The sequence below is a fragment of the Sus scrofa genome, chromosome 3 (genome assembly GCF_054392235.1).
Source record: "Sus scrofa isolate SSC_HxYL_T2T_F1_AM1 chromosome 3, Sscrofa_HxYL_maternal_Yorkshire_Landrace_v2.0, whole genome shotgun sequence".
NCBI classification, from domain to species: domain Eukaryota; kingdom Metazoa; phylum Chordata; class Mammalia; order Artiodactyla; family Suidae; genus Sus; species Sus scrofa.
The window spans coordinates 16,468,542-16,489,575 of NC_139385.1; the positions used below are offsets into that span (position 1 = coordinate 16,468,542).

The 21,034-nt window shown below is 41.7% G+C and overlaps 1 protein-coding gene and 1 long non-coding RNA gene across 5 annotated transcripts in view; one reads left to right on the plus strand and one right to left on the minus strand.

Annotated features, from left to right (window-relative positions):
- The window catches only part of CRCP (CGRP receptor component), a 37,549-nt gene extending 16,898 nt beyond the window's left edge, over positions 1-20,651 (minus strand). For all 4 annotated transcript variants that reach the window (XR_014840329.1, XM_085016972.1, XM_021086359.2 and 1 more), the window contains exons 1-4: positions 20,563-20,651; positions 11,923-11,959; positions 8,951-9,049; positions 5,600-5,694 (exon numbers count right to left, since the gene is read on the minus strand). Coding sequence is in view for 3 of the 4 variants with exons in the window: in XM_085016972.1 (XP_084873098.1) it covers positions 5,600-5,694; positions 8,951-9,049; positions 11,923-11,959; positions 20,563-20,570 (239 nt within the window). In the remaining variant the exon portion in view is untranslated. The remainder of the gene's footprint in view (positions 1-5,599; positions 5,695-8,950; positions 9,050-11,922; positions 11,960-20,562) is intronic.
- LOC146404430 (uncharacterized) lies at positions 7,704-13,963 on the plus strand. The gene is made up of 2 exons (XR_014840365.1): positions 7,704-10,204; positions 10,510-13,963. It is a non-coding gene; the product is annotated as an uncharacterized LOC146404430 (long non-coding RNA).
- Positions 20,652-21,034: the final 383 nt, after the last annotated feature.

Sequence of the window (21,034 nt, forward strand, 5' to 3'; positions counted from 1 at the left end):
CAACAGATACCAAACTTATGATGACCATGATGAAGGAATTATAAAACAAAAACTTTAAGGTAGCTACTACTACAGCGTGGTATAAGTAAACGTTCTTGAAATGAATGGAGTAATAAAAATTCTCAGGAAAGAGACAAAAATTACAAATAAATGAAAAATTTTAGAACTGAAAAAGATATGAAAATTAAAAAGTCACTAGGTGGGCTTAATAACAAAATAGAGTTGAATAAAGAGTCTGCAAACTTATAGATAGTTCAATAGGAGCTACCCCATTTGAACAACAAAGAGGAGAAAAAATGAATAGAGAGGATTCAGGGAAGACAGCAGAGTAGGAAACACCAGGAATCTGCACTCCCCCCCACCACCTGCACAACAACTGTCTAGACAACTGGACCTAAATGTAAGATGCAAAACTGTAAAACTCCTAGGAGATAACACAGGAAGGAGAAAACCTAGATGACCCTGCACATGGCAATGACTTTTTAGATATAACACCAAAGGCACAATCCACAAAAGAAATAATTGGTAAACTGGACTTGATTAAAATTAAAAAACATCTATCTGCTCTGTGAAACACAAAGTCAAGAAAACAAAAAAGAACTTCTCCTGTGGTCCAGCAGGTTAAGGATCCGGCTTTACGGCAGCAGCTGGAGTCACTGGCCCGGGAACTTCCACATGCCATGGGCACAGCCAAAAAAAAAGGGAAAACAAGATAAACCACAGACCAGGGGAAACACTTGCAAAAGACACATGTGATAAAGGACTGTTATCCAAAATACAGAAAGAATTCTTAAAACTCAACAATTAAAAAAAAAAAAGCCCAATTTAAAAAATGGGCAAAAGAACTATTTACAATAGCCAAAACATGGAAGCAACCCAAGTGCCCATTTACAGATGACTGGATTATAATATATATATACACAGTGGAATATATATATATATGTATGTATGTATACACACACACACACACACACACACACACACACACACACTGGAATATTACCCAGCCATAAAAAAGAATGGAACACTGCCACTGCAGCAATGTGGATGGACCTAGAGAATTATTATGTGCAGTGAAATAAGTCAAAGACAAATACTATATATCACTTATATGCAGAATCTAAAAACTAATACAAATGAATATATATGCAAAACAGACTCACGGATATAAAAAAAAAACTTGCGGTTATCAAAAGGGAGAGGGGAGAGGAGAGAGACAAATTAGGGGTATGAGATGAACTGATACAAAATACTACACACAAAATAGAAAAGCAACAAGGATTTACTACACAGCAGAGGGAATTATACCCACTATCCTGTAATAAACTACAATGGAGTATAATATGCAAAAATATTGAATCATTAGGCTGTACACCTGAAATACAATATCGTAAATCCACTATATTACAAAAAAAAGAAAGAAGAAATAAGTGGAGGAAGGATGTTAATAGGCAGTCCATAGAAAAAGCTTTTAAACATTGAAAGAGATGCTCAACCAGAGATGCTCAACCTCATTCATCATAACAGAAGTGCAAATAAAAATAAGGTATCGCTTTTTCACCCAGCCAAAAAAAAAAAGACATGAATAGACATGACACCTCACCAAAGATATACTGCTGACAAATAAGCTTATGAAAGATGCTCCACACCATAGGTCATCAGGGAAATGCAGTTGTAACAATGAAATACCACCACCTACCTATCAGAATGGCCAACATCCAGAACATGAACACCACCAAATGCTGATGAGAATGTGGAGCAATAGTAACTCTCATCCACTGATGGTGGAGATGAAAAATGGTAGAGCCATTGTGGGAGACAGTCTGATGGTTTCTCACAAAACTAAATATACTCACTAAATATAGAACTACCATATGATCCAGCAATCCCGCTCCTGGCATATATCCAGACAAAACATTCATTCAAAAAGAAACATGCACCCCTGTATTCATTGCAGCACAATTCATAACAGCCAAGATATGGAAACAACCTAAATATCCACTGACAGATAAATGGATTAAGAAGATGTGCTACATGTATACAATGGAATACTACTCAGCCATAAAAAAGATAAACTAATGTCATTTGCAGCAACATGGATGGAACTAGAGATTCTCATACTAAGTGAAACCAGAAAGAAAAAGACAAATACCACAGGATATCACTTATTTGTGGAATCTAAAATATGGCACAGATGATCCTATCTACAAACAAAAAGAGAACATGGCCAAGGAGAACAGACTTGAGGTTCCCAGGGGAGAGGGTGAGGGAGTGGGAAGGACAGGCAGTTTGGGTCTTTTGGATGCAAACTGTTATATTTGGGATGAATGGGCAATGGGACCCTATGTATAGCAGAGGGAAATGGTGTGATTGGGTCACTCTGAAGAAGAACCGTTATAAGTCAACTATATATATAATTAAAAAAAAAAAAAAAACCTAGAAGTTCCCGTCGTGGCTCAGTGGTTAACGAATCTGACTAGGAGCCATGAGGTTTCGGGTTTGATCCCTGGCCTCGCTCAGTGGGTTAAGGATCCAGCATTGCCATGAGCTGTGGTGTAGGTCGTAGAAGCGGCTTGGATCTGGCGTTGTTGTGGCTCTGGCGTAGGCCGGCAGCTGAAGCTCCGATTCGACGCCCAGCCTGGGAACCTCCATATGCCACAGGTGCAGCCCTGAAAAAATACAAAAAAAATAAAATAAAATAAAATAAAATAACAATAATAAACCCTAAATATACTCTTACCATACGATCAAGCAACTATGCTCGCTGGTATTTAAGCAAAGGAGCTGACAACTTTTGTTGACAAAAAACCTGTACACGAATGTTTATAGTAGCTTTTCCCCCCTACTTTTTATTACAGCATAGTTGATTTACAATGTTGTGCCATCTGTGGCTTTTTTTGATAACTGCAAAAACCTGGAAGTACCAAGATGTCCTTCAGTAGGTAATAGATTACTAACTGTGATATAATCAGACAATGGATTAGTCAATGCTAAAAAGAAATGAGCTAAGAAACCCTGAAAAGGCATGGAAGAACTTTAAATGCATCTGAGAAAACTACATATTGTATGATTCCAATTACATTACCTTCTGAAAAAGCCAAACTATGCAGAGAGTAAAAAAGGTCGGTGATTGCCAGGGGTTGTGAGTGGGGTGGAAGGATAAATGGTTGGAGCACAGAGCATTTCTAGGCCAGAGAAAAGAAGCTGCTTGATGCTGTAACAGTGGATAATGTCATTATACATTTGTCCAAATCCACAGAATTGTACCAACACCACAGGTAAATCCTAATACAAACTATGGACTTTTGGTGTTAATGACGTGTCACTATAGATTCACTGGTTCTAACAAATTCACTACTCTGATGGGAGATGTTGATAATGAGGGGGAGGGAGCATACAGAAAATCTCTGTACCTTACCCTTAATGCTGCTAAAACTGATCTAAAAACACCAAGTCTTAAAAAAAAAAAAAAGAAAGAAAGAAAGGAAAAAGAAAAAAGGAACAGAGATGATTCTGTAAAGGTGCTAAGAGTAGGAAGTACCAGAAATCTGCCTCTGCCCCCCAAAAAAATGCACTGGCAGATCCCGTCTGACATTAACTATTTTGGAGCCCTAAAGTCTACTGAAGGCTTGCAACTTGCAGGGTAAGTTTGGAAGGTAAACAGCAGTTAATTTTGGTCAATTTTAGATCTTAGCACAGTAGCAGCTGCCCATCCTCCAACGCCACTGGCAGGTAGCTGTGCACACAGACTGTGGAAGCTCAAGAGGGCAAAAAAGGATCTTGTCCTCCAAATATCAAGGATCCATGCACTAATCACCAACTGTTGCTTCTGATCACAGCGATGCAAGCAGAAGGGCAGCAGCCACTGGCGCAGCACCTGCCCAGCACTGCTGCAAGCCCCTCCCCCTCCAGCTGAAGTGACTTCTAGGACTTAAAGGGCCAGCGTCCTTTCCACCCTCTTCTTTCTTCTTTTTCTTAAAGCTCAGATGCTAAAAGCTAGGACATTCAAAAACAACTGCCTATATACAGAAAATCAGAGAGTGATTATGAATGCCGAGAAAAAGGATTATACTCAGAAAAGGCCTTGAGTTTATACTTCAGGCTTATCCTTAGCACAGAGACAATCCACAAAATACAAAAACAGCAAACAATAAACAAAACCAGCATGCCTGGGGAAAGGAAGAAAATCTGATTTCCAGAGTTACCCCATTACTTAACATCCAGTTTTCAACAGAGAAATCACAAGGTAAACAAACAAACAAACAAAAAACAGGTATGACCCATTCAAAGGAAAAAAATATATATCAGAAAATGTCCTTGAAAAAAAATCTGATGGCGGAGTTCCCATCATGGTGCAGGGGAAACAAATCTGACTAGTATCCATGGGGATGCAGATTTGATCCCTGGCCTTGCTCAAGTGGGTTAAGGATCTGGCATTGCGTGAGCTGTGGTGTCGGTCGCAGACATGGCTTGGATCCTGCACTGTTGTGCCTGAGGTGTCAAAGGCTGGCAGGTACGGCTCCAATTCGACTCCCACACTGGGAACCGCCACATGCTGTGGATGTGGCTCGAGAAAAAAAGAGAGAGAGAAAGCCAAAAACACCCTGATGGCAGGTCTATAAGAAAAAGGTTTTAAAACAACTGTTTTAAAGGTGCTCCAAGAATTAAAGGAAAACATGAAGAAAGTCAAGAAAACAATGTATGAATAAAATTGAAATATTAATAGAGACAAACAAAAAAACAAAAAAAATTCAGGAGCTGGAAAGTACAATGACTGAAATGAAACATTAGAGAGATGTGAAGGCAGATCTGAACAGGCAGAACAAAATCAATGCCCTTGAACAGGAAAAGGAAAAAGATCACGGAAAAGTGGACAGAACCTATGAGGTCTATGGAACACCATGAAGTGGACCAACACACACATTTTGGAAGCCCCCCGAAGGAAAAGAGGAGAAAGGGGCAGGAAGAATATGTGAAGAAATAACAGCTGAAAACTTCCCAAATTTGATGAAAAACATGAATATAAACATCTAAGAAGCTCAATTCCAAATAAGATGAACTCAGACCCACGTGGAGACACATTATAAACAAACTTGAAAGACAAAGACAAAAACAGACTCCTGAAAGCAGCAAGAGAGAAGTGACTTGTCATATACAAGGGAGCCCGTCATTAAGATGATTGGCAGATATATCATCAGAAACTCTGGAGGCCAGAAGGTAGTGGGGCCAATAAACTCAAAAGTGCTAAAAGAAAAAAACCTCTCAAGTAAGAATGCTATATCGAGCAAAACTGCCCTTTGAGAATGAGGGAAAGGAGTTCCTTGGTGGCTCAGCAGGTTAAGGAAGAGTGGACAGAATATTATCAAGCCATTTTTACCCCAAGCAAACACGAATGTCTCATGATTTAATTCATCAACTTTATTCTAAATCTCAGCTGTCTCATCTATAATCCCATGATCCTGCTGTAAAAGAGCTCAGAGTATTAATTATAATTCAAAACCCAACTAAATATAAACACACAGTTGCTGAGGATGCCTTTTGTAAGCTAACGTTTTCATTACCTGTCAATATTTTCCCACTTAACATATTTTTTACTTACTTGGTCAACTTGTGGTTCTTCATTGCTGTGAGAAATTCTCTTACAATCTCAGGACTCTGGTGCCTACATGGTGTTTTTGATATGTATTTTAATGTCTATTAAAAAAGAAAAAAGAAAAGAAAACGTAAGCATAAGACAAACAACCCTGAATGAGAAAGAGAAAGTAATGGCTATAATTTAGTATTCTAAAATTTTGTTTCAAAATCTGCTATAAAACAAATAGCTTCAGGAGAGTCAACCTTTATATAACAGGAATTCCTCAAAAAGAAAACCAGTAAGAAGAACAAAAGAAATAATTACTGAAATTAAAAACAAAACAATTTTAGAGTTCCCACTGTGGTGCAAGGGGATCAGCAGCATCTCTGCAGCACCAAGGTACAGTTCCATCCCCGCCTGGCACACTGCGTTAAAGGATCCAGCTGCTCGAAACTGTGGTTCAGAACGGATCCCTGGCACAGGAATAAAATAAAAAACAAACATGAAAAACCTTTCTGATCTTAAAGAAAAGACTCAGTCTGACAACTGAGCTGTCATATTTCAGAAAAAGTTTTATAGATAGGGAACACAAAAAATAAAATAGTCACAAGTCCATATACATACAAATGACTCAATAAATGGATTGAAAGGAACAATTCTTTCTTACAGAAGAACTCTATTAAAAAATAGAAAGAATGAGAGAAATAAATCACCATTAGAACATGGCACCATGGAGTTCCCGTCGTGGCACAGCAGAAACAAATTCGACTAGTATCCATGAGGATGTGGGTTCAATCCCTGATCTTGCTCAGTGGGTCAAGGACCAGAGTTTCCATGAGCTGTGGTATAGGTCACAGACGCAGCTCAGATCCTGAGTTGGTGTGGCTGTGGCATAGGCTGGCAGCTGAAGCTCCGATTCTACCTCTAGCCTGGGAACCTCCATATGGCGGAGTGCAGCCCTAAAAAAAAAAAGAAAAGAACGAAAAAAAAAAAAAAGAACATGGCACCACAGTAATAATTACTGCAGGAAGAACCCACCAATGAATACTAAAATTAATGGGTAAAACCTTAAGGAGAAGTCAGGTATTTACATAGTCTCAAAGCATCTTCTCCAAAATACTTATTAATTATTGTGGTAGTTTTAATGTATGTCCTCAAATTCTTTAATATCCCTCCCTTCAAAAGGTGAAGCACAGGAGTTCCCATCGTGGCGCAGTGGTTAACGAATCCGACTAGGAACCATGAGGTTGCGGGTTCGGTCCCTGCCCTTGCTCAGTGGGTTAATGATCCGGCGTTGCCGTGAGCTGTGGTGTAGGCTGCAGACTCGGCTCGGATCCCGCGTTGCTGTGGCTCTGGCGTAGGCCGGAGACTACAGCTCTGATTCGACCCCTAGCCTGGGAGCCTCCATATGCCGCGGGAGCGGCCCAAGAAATAGCAAAAAGACAAAAAAAAAAAAAAAAAAAAAAAAAAAAAAAAAAAAAAGGTGAAGCACAATCCCCTTCCCCTTTGAACATGGGCTGCACTTGGTGACTCTTTTCTAATTAACAGGATATGGAAATGGAAAAACAGTAACTTTACAGTGGAGAACCAGGCAGATACCCCCTTAACCAAGTGATCAAAGTTAACAGTATCAGTAATAAGACACTGATATCACGTACTCTGTATCATGCAATGAGAAGGGCACAACATAACTTTCTTTAAGGCACCATGAATTAAAAGCAAGAGTTCTTAAGAATTAATAGAGTGCTAGTGAGCATAAACCATATAACATAAAAGAACATGAATGAGTAAGTGAACTCTGGGGTTCTAAACACATGTTAAATGAACAAAATCAGATGAGAAGGAATGGTGACTAAAAAAATGCTAAACCCCTTATTTTCCGTAAAAGAGATTATGATAAATTAATGCAGCTTTTCAAATCTCTTTGAAAAGATAAAAACAGTTAAATCCAAATCTCTATAGAGAAAATCAGAACAGAAAGGAAATAACAAGAAAAAAATAAATGACAGATACAAAGTTAAAGATCACATATAACAAACATAATGGCTTTGATGTTCTTTTTTAAAGACAGAACATATAAGATTGGTAGGAAATGCAACAAACTATTAATATTGTGAACTACTTTTCATTTCTTCTTTATCTTTTTTGCTACTGCGTTTTCTATAATAAAAGGAATCACTTTCTCTGCAATAAAGAAATTTGGTTTTTGCCAAAAAAGAAGATCTGGCCTTTGCCCCCAGCTTCTGGGAGGTAACCTCCAGGCTCCTGGAACATCATACCCAATAAGAGTACCTGTCTGAGGGCCTTAGGTCCTAATGGATGGCCTTAACAATGTTTGAGCCAGGGCTTTGGGTCATGCAGTATCAGCGGGGCTGGAGGCTGATGTGAACTACACAGGCAACCAATAATTCGATCATGCCTAGTAAGGAGCCCCTATAAAAACTGGACATCAACGCTCAGCTGAGAGTCCCTAGTTGGCGACATTCTGTGTATACAACACACGCTGATTTCAAGAGAAACATGTTCTGACTTCACATTAGAGGACAGTGGAAGCTCTGTGTTTAAAAGTATCGCTCCTGGGAGTTCCTGTCGTGGTGCAGTGGTTAACGAATCCGACCAGGAACCATGAGGTTGCAGGTTCGGTCCCTGGCCTTGCTCAGTGGGTTAACGATCTAGCGTTACCGTGAGCTGTGGTGTAGGTCACAGACGTGGCTCGGATCCTGCGTTGCTGTGGCTCTGGCGTAGGCAGACGACTACAGCTCCGATTAGACCCCTAGCCTGGGAACCTCCATATACTGCGGGAGCGGCCCAAGAAATGGCAAAAAGACTAAAAAAAAAAAAAAAGCATCACTCCTGGAATCCCCGTTTGCTTCTTCCCTTGGCCAAAAAAAATTTTTTTTTTTTGGCTGCCCCTGCAGCATGCAGAAGTTCCTGGACCAGGGACCAAAACCTTGGCCAGTTTTAATAAGTGTCTTTTGTAAATCAATTATAATAATAAAAAAAATTGGAAAAAAAATCAATAAAATAAATATCTTTTCCCTGTTAACAACCTATAAGTGTGAATGTAATATGCTTTCAATAACTTCTGTGAGTACTTCCAGAGTTATTAAACTGAGCATGACCTAGGTATCCCTGACTTGCAATTGGTATTAGAAGTAAAGACAGACTTTTGATTATTTCTTCCAACTTTGTAGCTGGCTAAACTCACAACTGGCTAAACCCTTTCCACTTCTAAAAACAGAACAAAAACTGGGTTAGAGAAAAACTACTCAAATCAGACAACAGGCAGTCATGACTTGGTGGCTAGTCATCAGCAAAATAAACCAACCCCCTTCAGTGGTAGTTGGAGCAGACCCTTAGGAAGCCTAGGCTTACTTCATATGTGATAGTATTCAAGTTCTGCTGCCCAGAACTGTGTTTATTCTTGCTGCTTTCTTTGCGCTGCTCTTTCAGATCAGTCAGTAACTGGAACACCTGAGAAGAGATATATAAAAGATTTTCATAAATAAATTTGAGAATTGTACCAACTTCAAGGTCAATGATTTAAAGGATAAATAGAATAATACCCTTTTCTTCTCATAAACCCTCCCCACAGCTCCTGCATTAGAGCAAATGAGTCTGAGAAGCATCTTACATTTTTATTTATTTATTTGTCTTTTTAGGGCTGTACCAGCAGCATATGAAGTTCCCAAGCTAGGGATCCAATCAGAGCCAGCCTATGCCAGAGCAAATCTGTGCAACTGGAATTTTGATGATCACATTTTAGGAAAATTTACTTTCAAATACTCAATATATTATTTTTGAGATCAAAGAAGATCAGTGACAATTGTTACTTGAAATAGTTTAAATAAATAAATGAATTTGCACTATCTGACTTAGATAAAAGAACCTTTTAAAAATGTCAGATGGGAGTTCCCGGTGTGGCGCAGTGGTTAACGAATCTGACTAGGAACCATGAGGTTGCGGGTTCGATCCCTGGCCTTGCTCAGTGGGTTAAGGACCCAGTGTTGCTGCGAACTGTGGTGTGGGTTGCAGACGCAGCTCGGATCCTGCATTGCTGTGGCTCTGGTGCAGGCCGACAGCTACAACTCTGACTAGACCCCTAGCCTGGGAACCTCCATATGCCACGAGAGCGGTCCTAGAAAGGGCAAAAAGTCAAAATAAATAAATAAATAAATAAAAATGTCAGGTGGGAGTTCCCACCGTGGCTCAACAGTAATGAACCCAATTAGGATCCATGAGGATGCAGGTTCGATCCCTGGACCCGCTCAGAGGGTTGTGGTCTAGGCCGTAGACACGGCTCAGATCTGGCGTTGCTGTGGCTCTGGCGTACCGATGGCTACAGCTCAGATTAGACCCCTAGCCTAGGAACCGCCATATGCCCTAGAAAAGACCAAAAAAAAGACAAAAAAAAAACAAACAAAAAAACAAGCTCATAGATACAGAGAACAGATTAGTGTTATCTAGAGACCAGGGCTGGGGCTGAGGGGTAGAGGTGGGGGGGACAAAACTGATGAAGGTGATCAGAAGTTACAAACTTCCAGTTATGAATAAATCATGGGAAATTATGTATAGCATGGCAACTATATTGTTAATAATACTCTATTGCATATTGGAAAGTTGTTAAGAGTAAATCTTGGAGTTCCCGTCGTGGCGCAGTGGTTAACGAATCCGACTAGGAACCATGAGGTTGCGGGTTCGGTCCCTGCCCTTGCTCAGTGGGTTAACAATCCGGCGTTGCCGTGAGCTGTGGTGTAGGTTGCAGACGCGGCTCAGATCCCGCGTTGCTGTGGCTCTGGCGTAGGCCGGTGGCTACAGCTCCGAAGACCCCTAGCCTGGGAACCTCCATATGCCACAGGAGCAGCCCAAGAAATAGCAACAACAACAACAACAACAAAAAGACAAAAAAGACAAAAAAGAAAAAAAAAAAAAAGAGTAAATCTTAAAAAGTTATAACAAGAAAAAAAAGAATTACATAACTATGTATGGTGACAGATGTTAACTAGACTTATTATGGTGATCATTTTGCAATAAATATTAGCCACTGTGCTGTATACCTGACACTAATATAATGTTGTATGTCAGTTTTATCTGAATTAAAAAAAATTCCTAAAATAAATGTTTTTTTAAAAAAAGATCCTGCTTCTCTAGCATGAAAATCTAGATTAATTTATTTCTGGAGAAGAAAAATTATGAAGTGATAAAAGTGGTTTACCCAAAGAAAAAAAAAGAACTTCAGATGTAAACTTTTCCCACAAGGAAGAAGCATATGTGTATCAGTGCTAACAAGAATGGGAGGAGTAAATCTCTCTCCTGCAGCAGGGAACTGAGAAGCACACAGACAGTAATAACAAGATACAATGCAACCCTTCCCTCACCTGTCATTTCTTTCAGAAATAGTGGCATGCGACCCAATTAATGCAACGTTTCCTCAATGGATCAAACACTGAACACCTTCTCCAGAGTCCAAACTGAACAAGGAGGCTCCTAAAAGCCAATGGCTTGACCAGTGGCCACTTTCTTCCTGTTATGAGCAGCAACCACTGAAGATGAACATTTAGGAAGACAGGAATACAGCCCACTGGGTTCATTCTACTACCTTCTACATATATCACAGGGGAGACTCAAATCTCCTGTAAGTCTTTGTGAGTTTAGACCTTGATAGATGAAAAATTGACAATGAATATATGAATGGTTCTTTCTATACCTGAAGTTACTATCAGACAGTTTTGCCGATACCAAACGAGATCCAGGCAAAAAAGAAGGTAGGTAAAAATAATGTTCTATCCTCCTTCTCCTCTTTCCTTCCCTCCTTTCTTTCTCTAACAACCCAACCCTCAAACCCCCAAATGCCAAATTTGTTAGTTCCCACTAAATTATTCATAATGGTGAGTCAACTAAGCTCTCGATCCCAAAATGAAGGTGTTAATACTTATGAGACTATTATGAGGATCAAAATAAACATTTATAAAAGCATTTTATAGCTAAAGAGTGGTCATTAGGAAAAGGTTTAAGTATTTTAATGAAAAACTTTTGCAAACAGAATCAGTTCCAAAAGAGATGCTTCTGTCTCATGAAGGCATCCCAAGTAAGATCTAAAACCTCTGGGGTTTGCAGCAGGTTGCCTACAGTGACTAAAGACGTCCCAGCTTCCCTGAATTACTATGGTGTATGTAATTTACCAAGCTACAACTATTCCAAGGTCCACCAGATGGTGCCATCTCTTCTATTTTCAAGTGGGTGATCCAAACAACTTCAGTCATTTCTAACCAAAACTAATTTACTAATCTTCAGGAGCAAAGAGCAAATCATGGGGGAGGAAAACAAGATAATCCAAAGCTATTTACCTCGTAGTTACTGAGCAGTGCAGAATTGGCGTCCTTCCTGCAAAATAAAGTAAACTATCATCAATGTGGGCTCACATCCCTTTGTGGGAATTAAATATTTACAAAATAATCCCTTTGTAAAGACTCAAGTCCAGGAACTTGGGGACCACAACCTAAGATTGAGAAATGTCCTAAGTCTTACTGGTTTAGTTGGCAATGGGCAATTTCAGAGCAAATTCTTTTTACAGCCATAGTATGTCACACATCCTTCACCAGATGGGCGATTAAAATACTGTACTGATCCCTGGTCCAAACAGGCAGAAGTTAAGAAAAGTCCGACATCTAGAGGACGTTAGGTACAGAAGAACACAGGGCAAAACCACAGAGGGAGGAGGGGGATGTCAATAAACAGAGGGTGCAAGAACTGACTGGAGACACAGAGTGCTGTCTCGCCCCACAGCCAGGTCCTCTCTCCAGCACCATCTGCCCTCCACCGGCTAGTGACATTCCGGGCAGCCAACTCTTCCTGCTGAATCACCCGAAACGGGATCCTTAACACTAACATGGCTGCTGGAAATTCCAGCGACATCAGGAATCCTGCCAGAGAGCCACAAAACTCCCAAGGTGCTCATCTTCCCTACCACCTCAAGAGTAGAGTTAACGTGTCGAACAGGGGTCAAAAGCCTGACCCCTGCGCAACAGTCAACCAAGCACAGTGTGCTAATTAAGAACACAGTTTTGGAGTTCTCTGATAGCCTGGAGGTTAAGAACTTGGCACTGTCATGGCTGTGGCTCGGGAATGATCCCTGGCCTTAGAACTTCTGCACGCTGCAGGTGAGGCCCAAACAAAACGCGGTTTTGACCTACAGTACAGCACAGGAAACTATATTCAGTATCTTGTAATAACCTATAAGGGAAAAGAATCTGAAAAAGAATTAAATACACACACATATATATATATACACATACACACACGTATAACTGAATCACTCTGCTGTGTACCTGAAACAATATAAATCACTATACCTCAATTAAAAAATATATACGGGCTTAGCAGAGGCAAACTATTACATTTAGAATGAGTAAACAACAAGGTCCTACTGTACAACACAGGGAACTATATTCAATCTCCTGGGATAGACCATGATGGGAAATAACACAAAGAATATTTTCCAGGGAGTTCCTGTTGTGGCTCAGTGGGAAAGAAGCTGACTAGGAGCCATGAGGTTGCAGGTTCAACTCCTGGCCTCGCTCAGTGGGTGAAAGATCAGGCGTTGCCACGAGCTGTGGTGTAGGCCGGCAGCTGTAGCTCTGATTCAACCCCTAGCCTGCGAACCCTCCATATGCTGCAAGTGCAGCTCTTAAAAAAAAAAAAAAAAAAAAAAAGTTCCCCAGATAGAAAATAATATAAAAAAAGAATAGGGAGTTCTCGTCGTGGCTCAGCAGTTAACAAATCCAACTAGGAGCCATGAGGTTTTGGGCTCGATCCCTGGCCTTGCTCAGTGGGTTGAGGATCCAGTGTTGCCTCGAACTGTGGTGTAGGTCACAGACATGGCTCTGCTCTGGTGTTGCTGTGGCTGTGGCTTGGGCCGGCAGTTACAGCTCCAATTAGACCCCTTGCCTGGGACCCTCCATATGCCTCAGGTGCGGCTGCAGAAAAGACAAAAAGACAAAAAGACAAAAAAAAAAAAGAATAAACATAAGCATGCACACGAACATATATGACTGAGTCACTTTGCTGTACAGCAGAAATTGGCACAACATTGCAAATCAACTATATGTTAATAAAAAAAAGTTAAATTACAGTTTTGAAATCAGACAAATCTGGGTTCCTATTACAGTTCTGTCATTTATAAGGTATGTGAGTTTTTGTGAGTTAATTAACCCCCCAAAGCATCCTCATATAAAACAAAAAATGGGGATAAACTAGTATCTACAAGTACAGCCTGGATTCTAAACCCAGCTCTGGGAGTTCCCGTTGTGGCGCAGTGGTAACAAACCCGACTAGTATCCCTGAGTACTCAGTTTGATCCCTGGCCTCACTGAGTGAGTTAAGAATCCAGCATTGTTGTGAGCTGTACTGTAGGACACAGATAAGGCTCTAATTCGACTCCTAGCCTGGGAACTTCCATTTGCCACGGGAACAGTCCTAAAAAGACAAAAACAAACAAACCAAGTAAAAAAATAAACCCAGGAGTTCCCGTCGTGGCGCAGTGGTTAACGAATCCGACTAGGAACCATGAGGTTGCGGGTTCGGTCCCTGCCCTTGCTCGGTGGGTTAACAATCTGGCATTGCCGTGAGCTGTGGTGTAGGTTGCAGACGCGGCTCGGATCCTGCGTTGCTGTGGCTCTGGCGTAGGCCGGTGGCTACAGCTCCGATTCGACCCCTAGCCTGGGAACCTCCATATGCCGCGGGAGCGGCCCAAAGAAATAGCAAAAAGACAAAAAAAAAAAAACAAAAAACAGCTCTGCTGTCCATTAGCTATGCGAATTTGGGTAAGTTATTTAACTACTCTATACTTAAATTTCCTGATCTATAAAATGTCAGTTATAGTACCAACCTCGTAAGACTATTATAGGATTAAGTTGAAACACATAAAGAATCTGGAAAACGCTAATTTTTTTTTTTTTTTTTTTTTTTGTCTTTTTAGGGCCAATCCCTTGGCACATGGAGATTACCAGGCTAGGGGTCAAATCAGAGCTGTAGCCACTGTCCTCTGCCACAGCCACAGCCATGCCAGATCCAAGCCATATCTGTGACATACACCACAGCTCACAGCAACGCCAGATCCTTAATCCACTGAGCAAGGCAGGGATCGGACCTGTGTCTTTATGGATCCTAGTCAGATTCACTTCCACTGAGCCGCGGTGGGAACTCCAGAACCTGGAAAACACCAGGTGCTCAATAAATGCCATCTATTATCACTACTACCTATGCTACCATCATCACAACCTCTTCCCACTTCAGAAAGCTGGTACAAGGATGAAAGGAGACGACAAATTTTATAAATATAACATGTTTCTTGGTATTTATTGGGATCTCCCTCAACAAAGGCTATCATTTTTAAAAGATATCATTTCACTGAAATTCTCATTAAAAACTGTGATTTAGGAGCTATTGTGATTCCTTCTTTAAAGATGATGAAACTGAAGCTCAGAGATTAAAACACTTGCTCAAGGGCACACAGCAAAAAGCCTAACTAACATGGACAATAACTATGGAATTGTCAAAAATAAAACGGGACTGGACCAACAGAAGCCAAAAATGCAGAATCCTAAAAATTCAGGAAGGAGTTTGGACTTGACATAATGTGCAACAAAGATTACAGATGGCTCTTAAACTAGGAGCGGGGCTATATGATGAAAATGAGGACACAAAATTTCAAAAACATGGACGAAATAAATGGGTGATTTCCCCAATCAATCAATAAAGCAAAATAAGCAGGTAGTTAACACAAGGACCCAACCTAGGCCTTAGGTCATCAGCACAGTGACGTCAGCAACTGTAATCAAATCAGCATGTGAAGCTTCCCAAATGCTATGTCATTCAACAAATAGCTAGGATTTCACAAAAGTGCTGCTTTGCCCAAATGACCACAATTGCACTCAAGTCACAAAGAATATCATATTTAAAGGGAATCTAACACAGGAAGGATAATGCATAATTAGAGCACATGTTATGGCTCATTAAAATTGAAAATGACAAATCAAACCACATGTCATCTTTGCCTACTTAATTAGGAAGTCAGCCCACAAGGCCTCCTTCTATCTTTGCTTGAAATTGAATTACAACTCCCTGTGTCCTAACATTCGGGGCAACATCCCTTCCTGGAACAGAATGGAGAAAAATTACAAATGTTCTTTCTTCTCAAAGCCAATGGATCCATCCCAAGTGCCACTGAGACAACTTCATTTCCAAATAATAGTTCCTGTGATGCAGACTATTCCATGCACTGGGAAATCTGTCCTGGACTCTTCCAAATTATTGCTCCTCTGTCCAAGTGAACACTGTTAATTGCAAGAATCCAAAGAACATCATCTGCCTTTTCCAGAGCCAATACCCAGAGAGGGAAAGGCTCTTTCATGTGTATTTAATGAACTTGTGTTTGGGGGCCAAAACAACAATGGATGTTTAAACAATTACTGTATCTTATAGACTCTGGAGGGCAGAAGCTAATTTATTCACTGATTTTTTTTTCTTTCTTTTTTTTTGCCTTTTTTAGGGCCTCACATGCAGCATATGAAGTTCCCAGGCTAGGGGCCCAATCAGAGCTACAGCTGCCAGCCTATACCACAGCTCACAGCAACTGTGGATCCATAACCCATTGAGCAAGGCCAGGGATCAAACACGCATCCTTATGGATATTAGTCAGATTTGTTTCCTCTGCGCCATGAAGGGAACTCCCTCACTGACTCTCTTACTAGGAAGAAAATTACTTTTTTTACCCAGACAAATACTAGTGGAATAAATGCCAAAACATGCTAGGCATTAAAATATCAATGAGTACAGTATCTGTCTTTCAAGTCCTAAGTGAACTATGTATATTGGGAAATTTTTTAAAGGCAGTTTTTATCCTGGAGATGTTACTATAACCACCGCTAAGTGGCAGGTTGTTGAGAACAAGATATGGTGAGAGTTGACAGACATCAACTTAATCAGGTCATCTAATTTAACAGCACCAGTAATTACGACGACGTGATGCACTGAGAAGGAAACGTCCCTTATGACAATCCTGTCAAAAAACTTAAACCTAGTTATGAGAATATAAACAGACAAATGCAATTTGAGGAAGCTTCATAGCAACTGGCCTAGATTCTTCAAATATCACTGTCATTTGTCATGATGCCAATGTCACAAAAAGAGGCTAGGAGACTGTTATTAAAAGCGATTAAAGAACCATAAAAAACTAAATGCAGTATGTGACTACTGACTGGATCCTAAATCCATTAAAAAAAAAAAAAGCAGCTAAAATATTAGGAAAGCTGAAGAAATTTTAATACAGGTTGCATTTTAATGTTATCAGTGCTAAATTCCCTGGGTGTGAAGATGGTATTGCAGTTACACAGGAGAATGCACTTTAAAAATTGATAAAATGATACATCTATAACTCTGAAACAGTTCAGTAAAAAGTGTGTGTGTGTGTGTGGAGAATGCATGCATGTGTGACAGAGGGAAGGCAAATATATCACATGTTGACAAATGGTAACTCTAAGATATAAAAGGTACTTGTGATGCTCTTTTTGCAACTCTCCAAAGAGTTGGAAATTTTTCAAGGTAAAAAGTTGAGAAAAATGAAGATGTAAAACTAAAGAATTCCCTAAGTTTAAAACAAAGACATTAGTATAACTTATAATTGAGGACACTTTCCTCCCACGCTCCTTCACATTCTCTTGTAGGACTGAGAATAGTACTGATTTTATTTACGGATGTTTAAAATAAATATTCTAAGTGAATATTAAATACTGTCTGAATCTAAACTTACAGGAAGGCAGTCACTTAATTTCCTTAAGTAATGAATTAGCTGACTGAAGTTGACTTGCACTTTGAAATTTACCTATAAAATTTCCTTAACTTTCTGCTGAGTCAATTTAATGGATATAAACATCCATTCGGAATAAACAACAAAATGATCTATTGACAGACCTTCCTTAGAGGCACACACACGTACAAAAAAGCCCAAGCAAACAGTGTCTATTAATTGCCACACAGTTAACTCTTAAGAACACAATGACAACAGAATTGTTCAAATTCTTCCATGTTCAACCTATGTTATCAACCCAAGTCCTGCTGTGAAAAACTAAATTGTGATCCAAGAAAACTGAGCAGGCTTCCAAGTCAATGAACTATTTATTTATTTCCTTTTTTTAGGGCCATACCCACGGCACATGGAAGTTCCCAGGCTAGGGGTCAAATGGGAGCTCTAGCTGCCGGCTATAGCCACAGCAACAACCCGCAGCCACAGAAACGCTAGATCCAAACCACATCTGTGACCTACACCACAGATCATGGCAACACCGGATCCCCAACCCACTGAGCAAGGCCAGGGATCGAACCTGCATCCTCGTAGATACTAGTCAGATTCATTTCTGCTGTCCCACAATGGGAAGTCCCTCAATGAATAATTTAAACTGCAGCATTCTCTTAGGAGCCAGCAAACAAATTACCTTCTTTTCTGTCCTGTTACTGAATTGCTGAAGGACCTCTTAGCTAACTTCTCTAAATCTCAGTATTTCCAGCTATAAAATGAAGGAAATTCTGATATTATCTCAAACAGATTATAGAGAAGAGTCCATTCTCCCTATGTATATTAAGTTCAAGAGTAAAAGAATGGGAGTTCCCTCTGTGGAACACAGGGTGTTATTAAGGACCCAGCATTGCAACTGCTGTGGCTTGCTGCTGTGGTGCAGGTTCGATTCCTGGTACTGGAACCTCCATGTGCCACAGGTGAGGCCAAAAAAATAAAAATAAAAGAATGAACAGAAGGAGTTCCCACTGTGCTACAATGGGTTAAGTATTCAACTGCAGTAGCTTGGGTTTCCACAGAGGTGAAGGTTCAATCTCTGGCCAAGGGCAGCGGGTTAAAGGATCCAGCGTTGGAGTTCCCATCGTGGCTCAGTGGTTAACAAATCCGACTAGGAACCATGAGGTTGTGGGTTCGATCCCTGGCCTTGCTCAGTGGGTTAAGGATCCAGCATTGCCGTGAGCTGTGGTGTAGGTTGCAGATGAGGCTCAGATCCTGTGTTGCTGTGGCTGTGGTGTAGGCCGGTGGCTACAGCTCCGATTAGACCCCTAGCCTGGGAACCTCCACATGCCATGGGAAGCAGTCCTAGAAAAGACAAAAAAATAAAAAAATAAATTAAATAAAATAAAGGATCCAGTGTTGCTGCAGCTGTGGCACAGGTCACAGCTATGGCTTGGGTTCAATTCCTGGGTCGGGAACTTACAAATGACATGAAGCCATAAAAATTTTTCTGTCTTTTTGTCTTTTCTAGGGCCGCACCCACAGCATGTGGAGGTTCCCAGGCTAGGGGTCTAATCAGAGATGTAGCCACCAGCCTAGGCCAGAGCCCCAGCAACTCAGGATCGGAGCCAAGTCTGCCACCTACACCACAGTTCATGGCAACACCGGATCCCTAACACACTGAGTTAGGCCAGGGATTGAACCCATAACCTCAAGGTTCCTAGTCGGATTCATTAACCACAACAGCAACTTCCTCGGCCATAAAATAAAAAAAATAAAAAAAAAATAAAAAAATCAATGAATAGAAAGTGGAGTTCCCATGGTGGCTCAGCATAAACAAACCTAAGATAGAAGACTGCAAAATCAATTTAATGGGTCAACATTCTATTTTAATAGAAGAGACTACTAGAGTGACTGTATACAACACTGTCTCAGGAAGCTTTCACTTCAGATACATATACGTATTGTGGTTTTTTGGGTTTTTTTGGGTTTTTTCTGTCTTTTTGGCATTTCTTGGGCTGCTCTCACTGCACATGGAGGTTCCCAGGCTAGAGGTTGAATCGGAGCTGTAGCCACTGGCCTATACCAGAGCCACAGCAATGAGGGATCCGAGCCGCATCTGCAATCTGCACCACAGCTCACGGCAACGCCGGATACTTAACCCACTGAGCAAGGCCAGGGACCGAACCCGCAATCTTATGGTTCCTAGTCGGATTCGTTAACGAGCGCCACGACGGGAACTCCAACTGCGTGTGTGTGTGTGTTTTTTTAAGTCTGCAAAACAGTACATATAAACGTGAAACATGAAGTAAAAGAACATAAAGGAAAATGTCAGGATTAAACAATCGGAGTTCCTGTCCTAGCTCAACTGCAACGAACACGAGAAGTATCCATGAGGATGTGGGTTTGATCCCTGGTCTTGCTCAGTGGGTTAAAGACCCGCACTGCCGTGAGCTGTGACATAGGTCGCACAGGAGGCTCGGAGTCTGGCAGATGCAGCTCCTCTTCGACCTCTAGCCTGATAACTTCTATAAGCCACACCTGTGGCCTTAAAGAGCAAACAAAACATAAACATGTTGCCAAAGAGAACGCAACATAGGTATAAAAATCCACATACAAAGTAGCTGCAAAAACTTCCCTCTGCACGCAGTACAAGGAGCAAACATGGAAAAGCCGATGTGGAGTTACAATTGTTAGAATGCCTTCTACTCCTAGCCCCCACCCCAACCCCACACGGCTACCTGCTTCTTAACTACTTTGCAGAGCACCTCCTCTGAATCCGGGCTCCCCGAGAAGCCCACTGCTCCTAAGCAAAACTCTACTTCAGCATTTCCCTACCTCTCCTCCAGGTACTTCCAGACCGGACCCAGGGTTTTAATAAGTCCCCGCTCTCATACCCAGCTCCCCACTGCGACCTGGCAACGCTGTTGAGTGGGTGAGGGAGGGAACAGACACCTGGCACCCCTAAAGGCAGCCGGGCCAAGTGGCCCTCGCCCCACGTCCTGAGCACGCGGTGGGAGAGGGGGCGAAGGTTCAGAAGGCCGGAGGGAGAGTCCCTTCCTAGCCTCCTGGCCCGCCGCCCTCCCCGCCCGCCCGGATGAGGAGTCGCCCCCGGCCCACATCTCCCGGTTCCCAGGAATTAGCCGTCCCCAGCTCTGAGCGTCGCCCTTGAGCCGACGACGCGCCCCGGGCGGCTTACACTTCCATGTCGTCCCCGCCTCGTCGCCTTCGGCTGGACACAGACCCTCACCGCCCATCCGCTGCTCTCGCCGCCCGAGCAAAGCGCCCGGAAACCGACTCCGCGGACCGCGGTGCACGCCGGGATCGCCGCGCTGCATGCCGGGATCCTGGAGGACCCCCGTGGGGCCGGGGGCGTTGCTGGCTCGTCTTCCCGACCCGTCTCTGCGCTCTTGGTCCGACCTCAGGCTGTCAAACGTTTGCAGACGGACTTAGCTCACGTTTTCGTGGTCTAGGGTATATCCAAGTATTAATCCAAAGATGTAATCGGATTAGTAGGCATTTGCAGCGTTAAAATCCCACCCCTTGGATAGTAGCGATGGCAAGGGGCAAGGTGGCCCTGGGCTGCTGGACATGCTCTCTTTCAGGATCTGGACCCCGAGTAGGTGGTGCTTCTGAAAATTCGGTGGGCTGTAGCTTATGTGCACATTTCT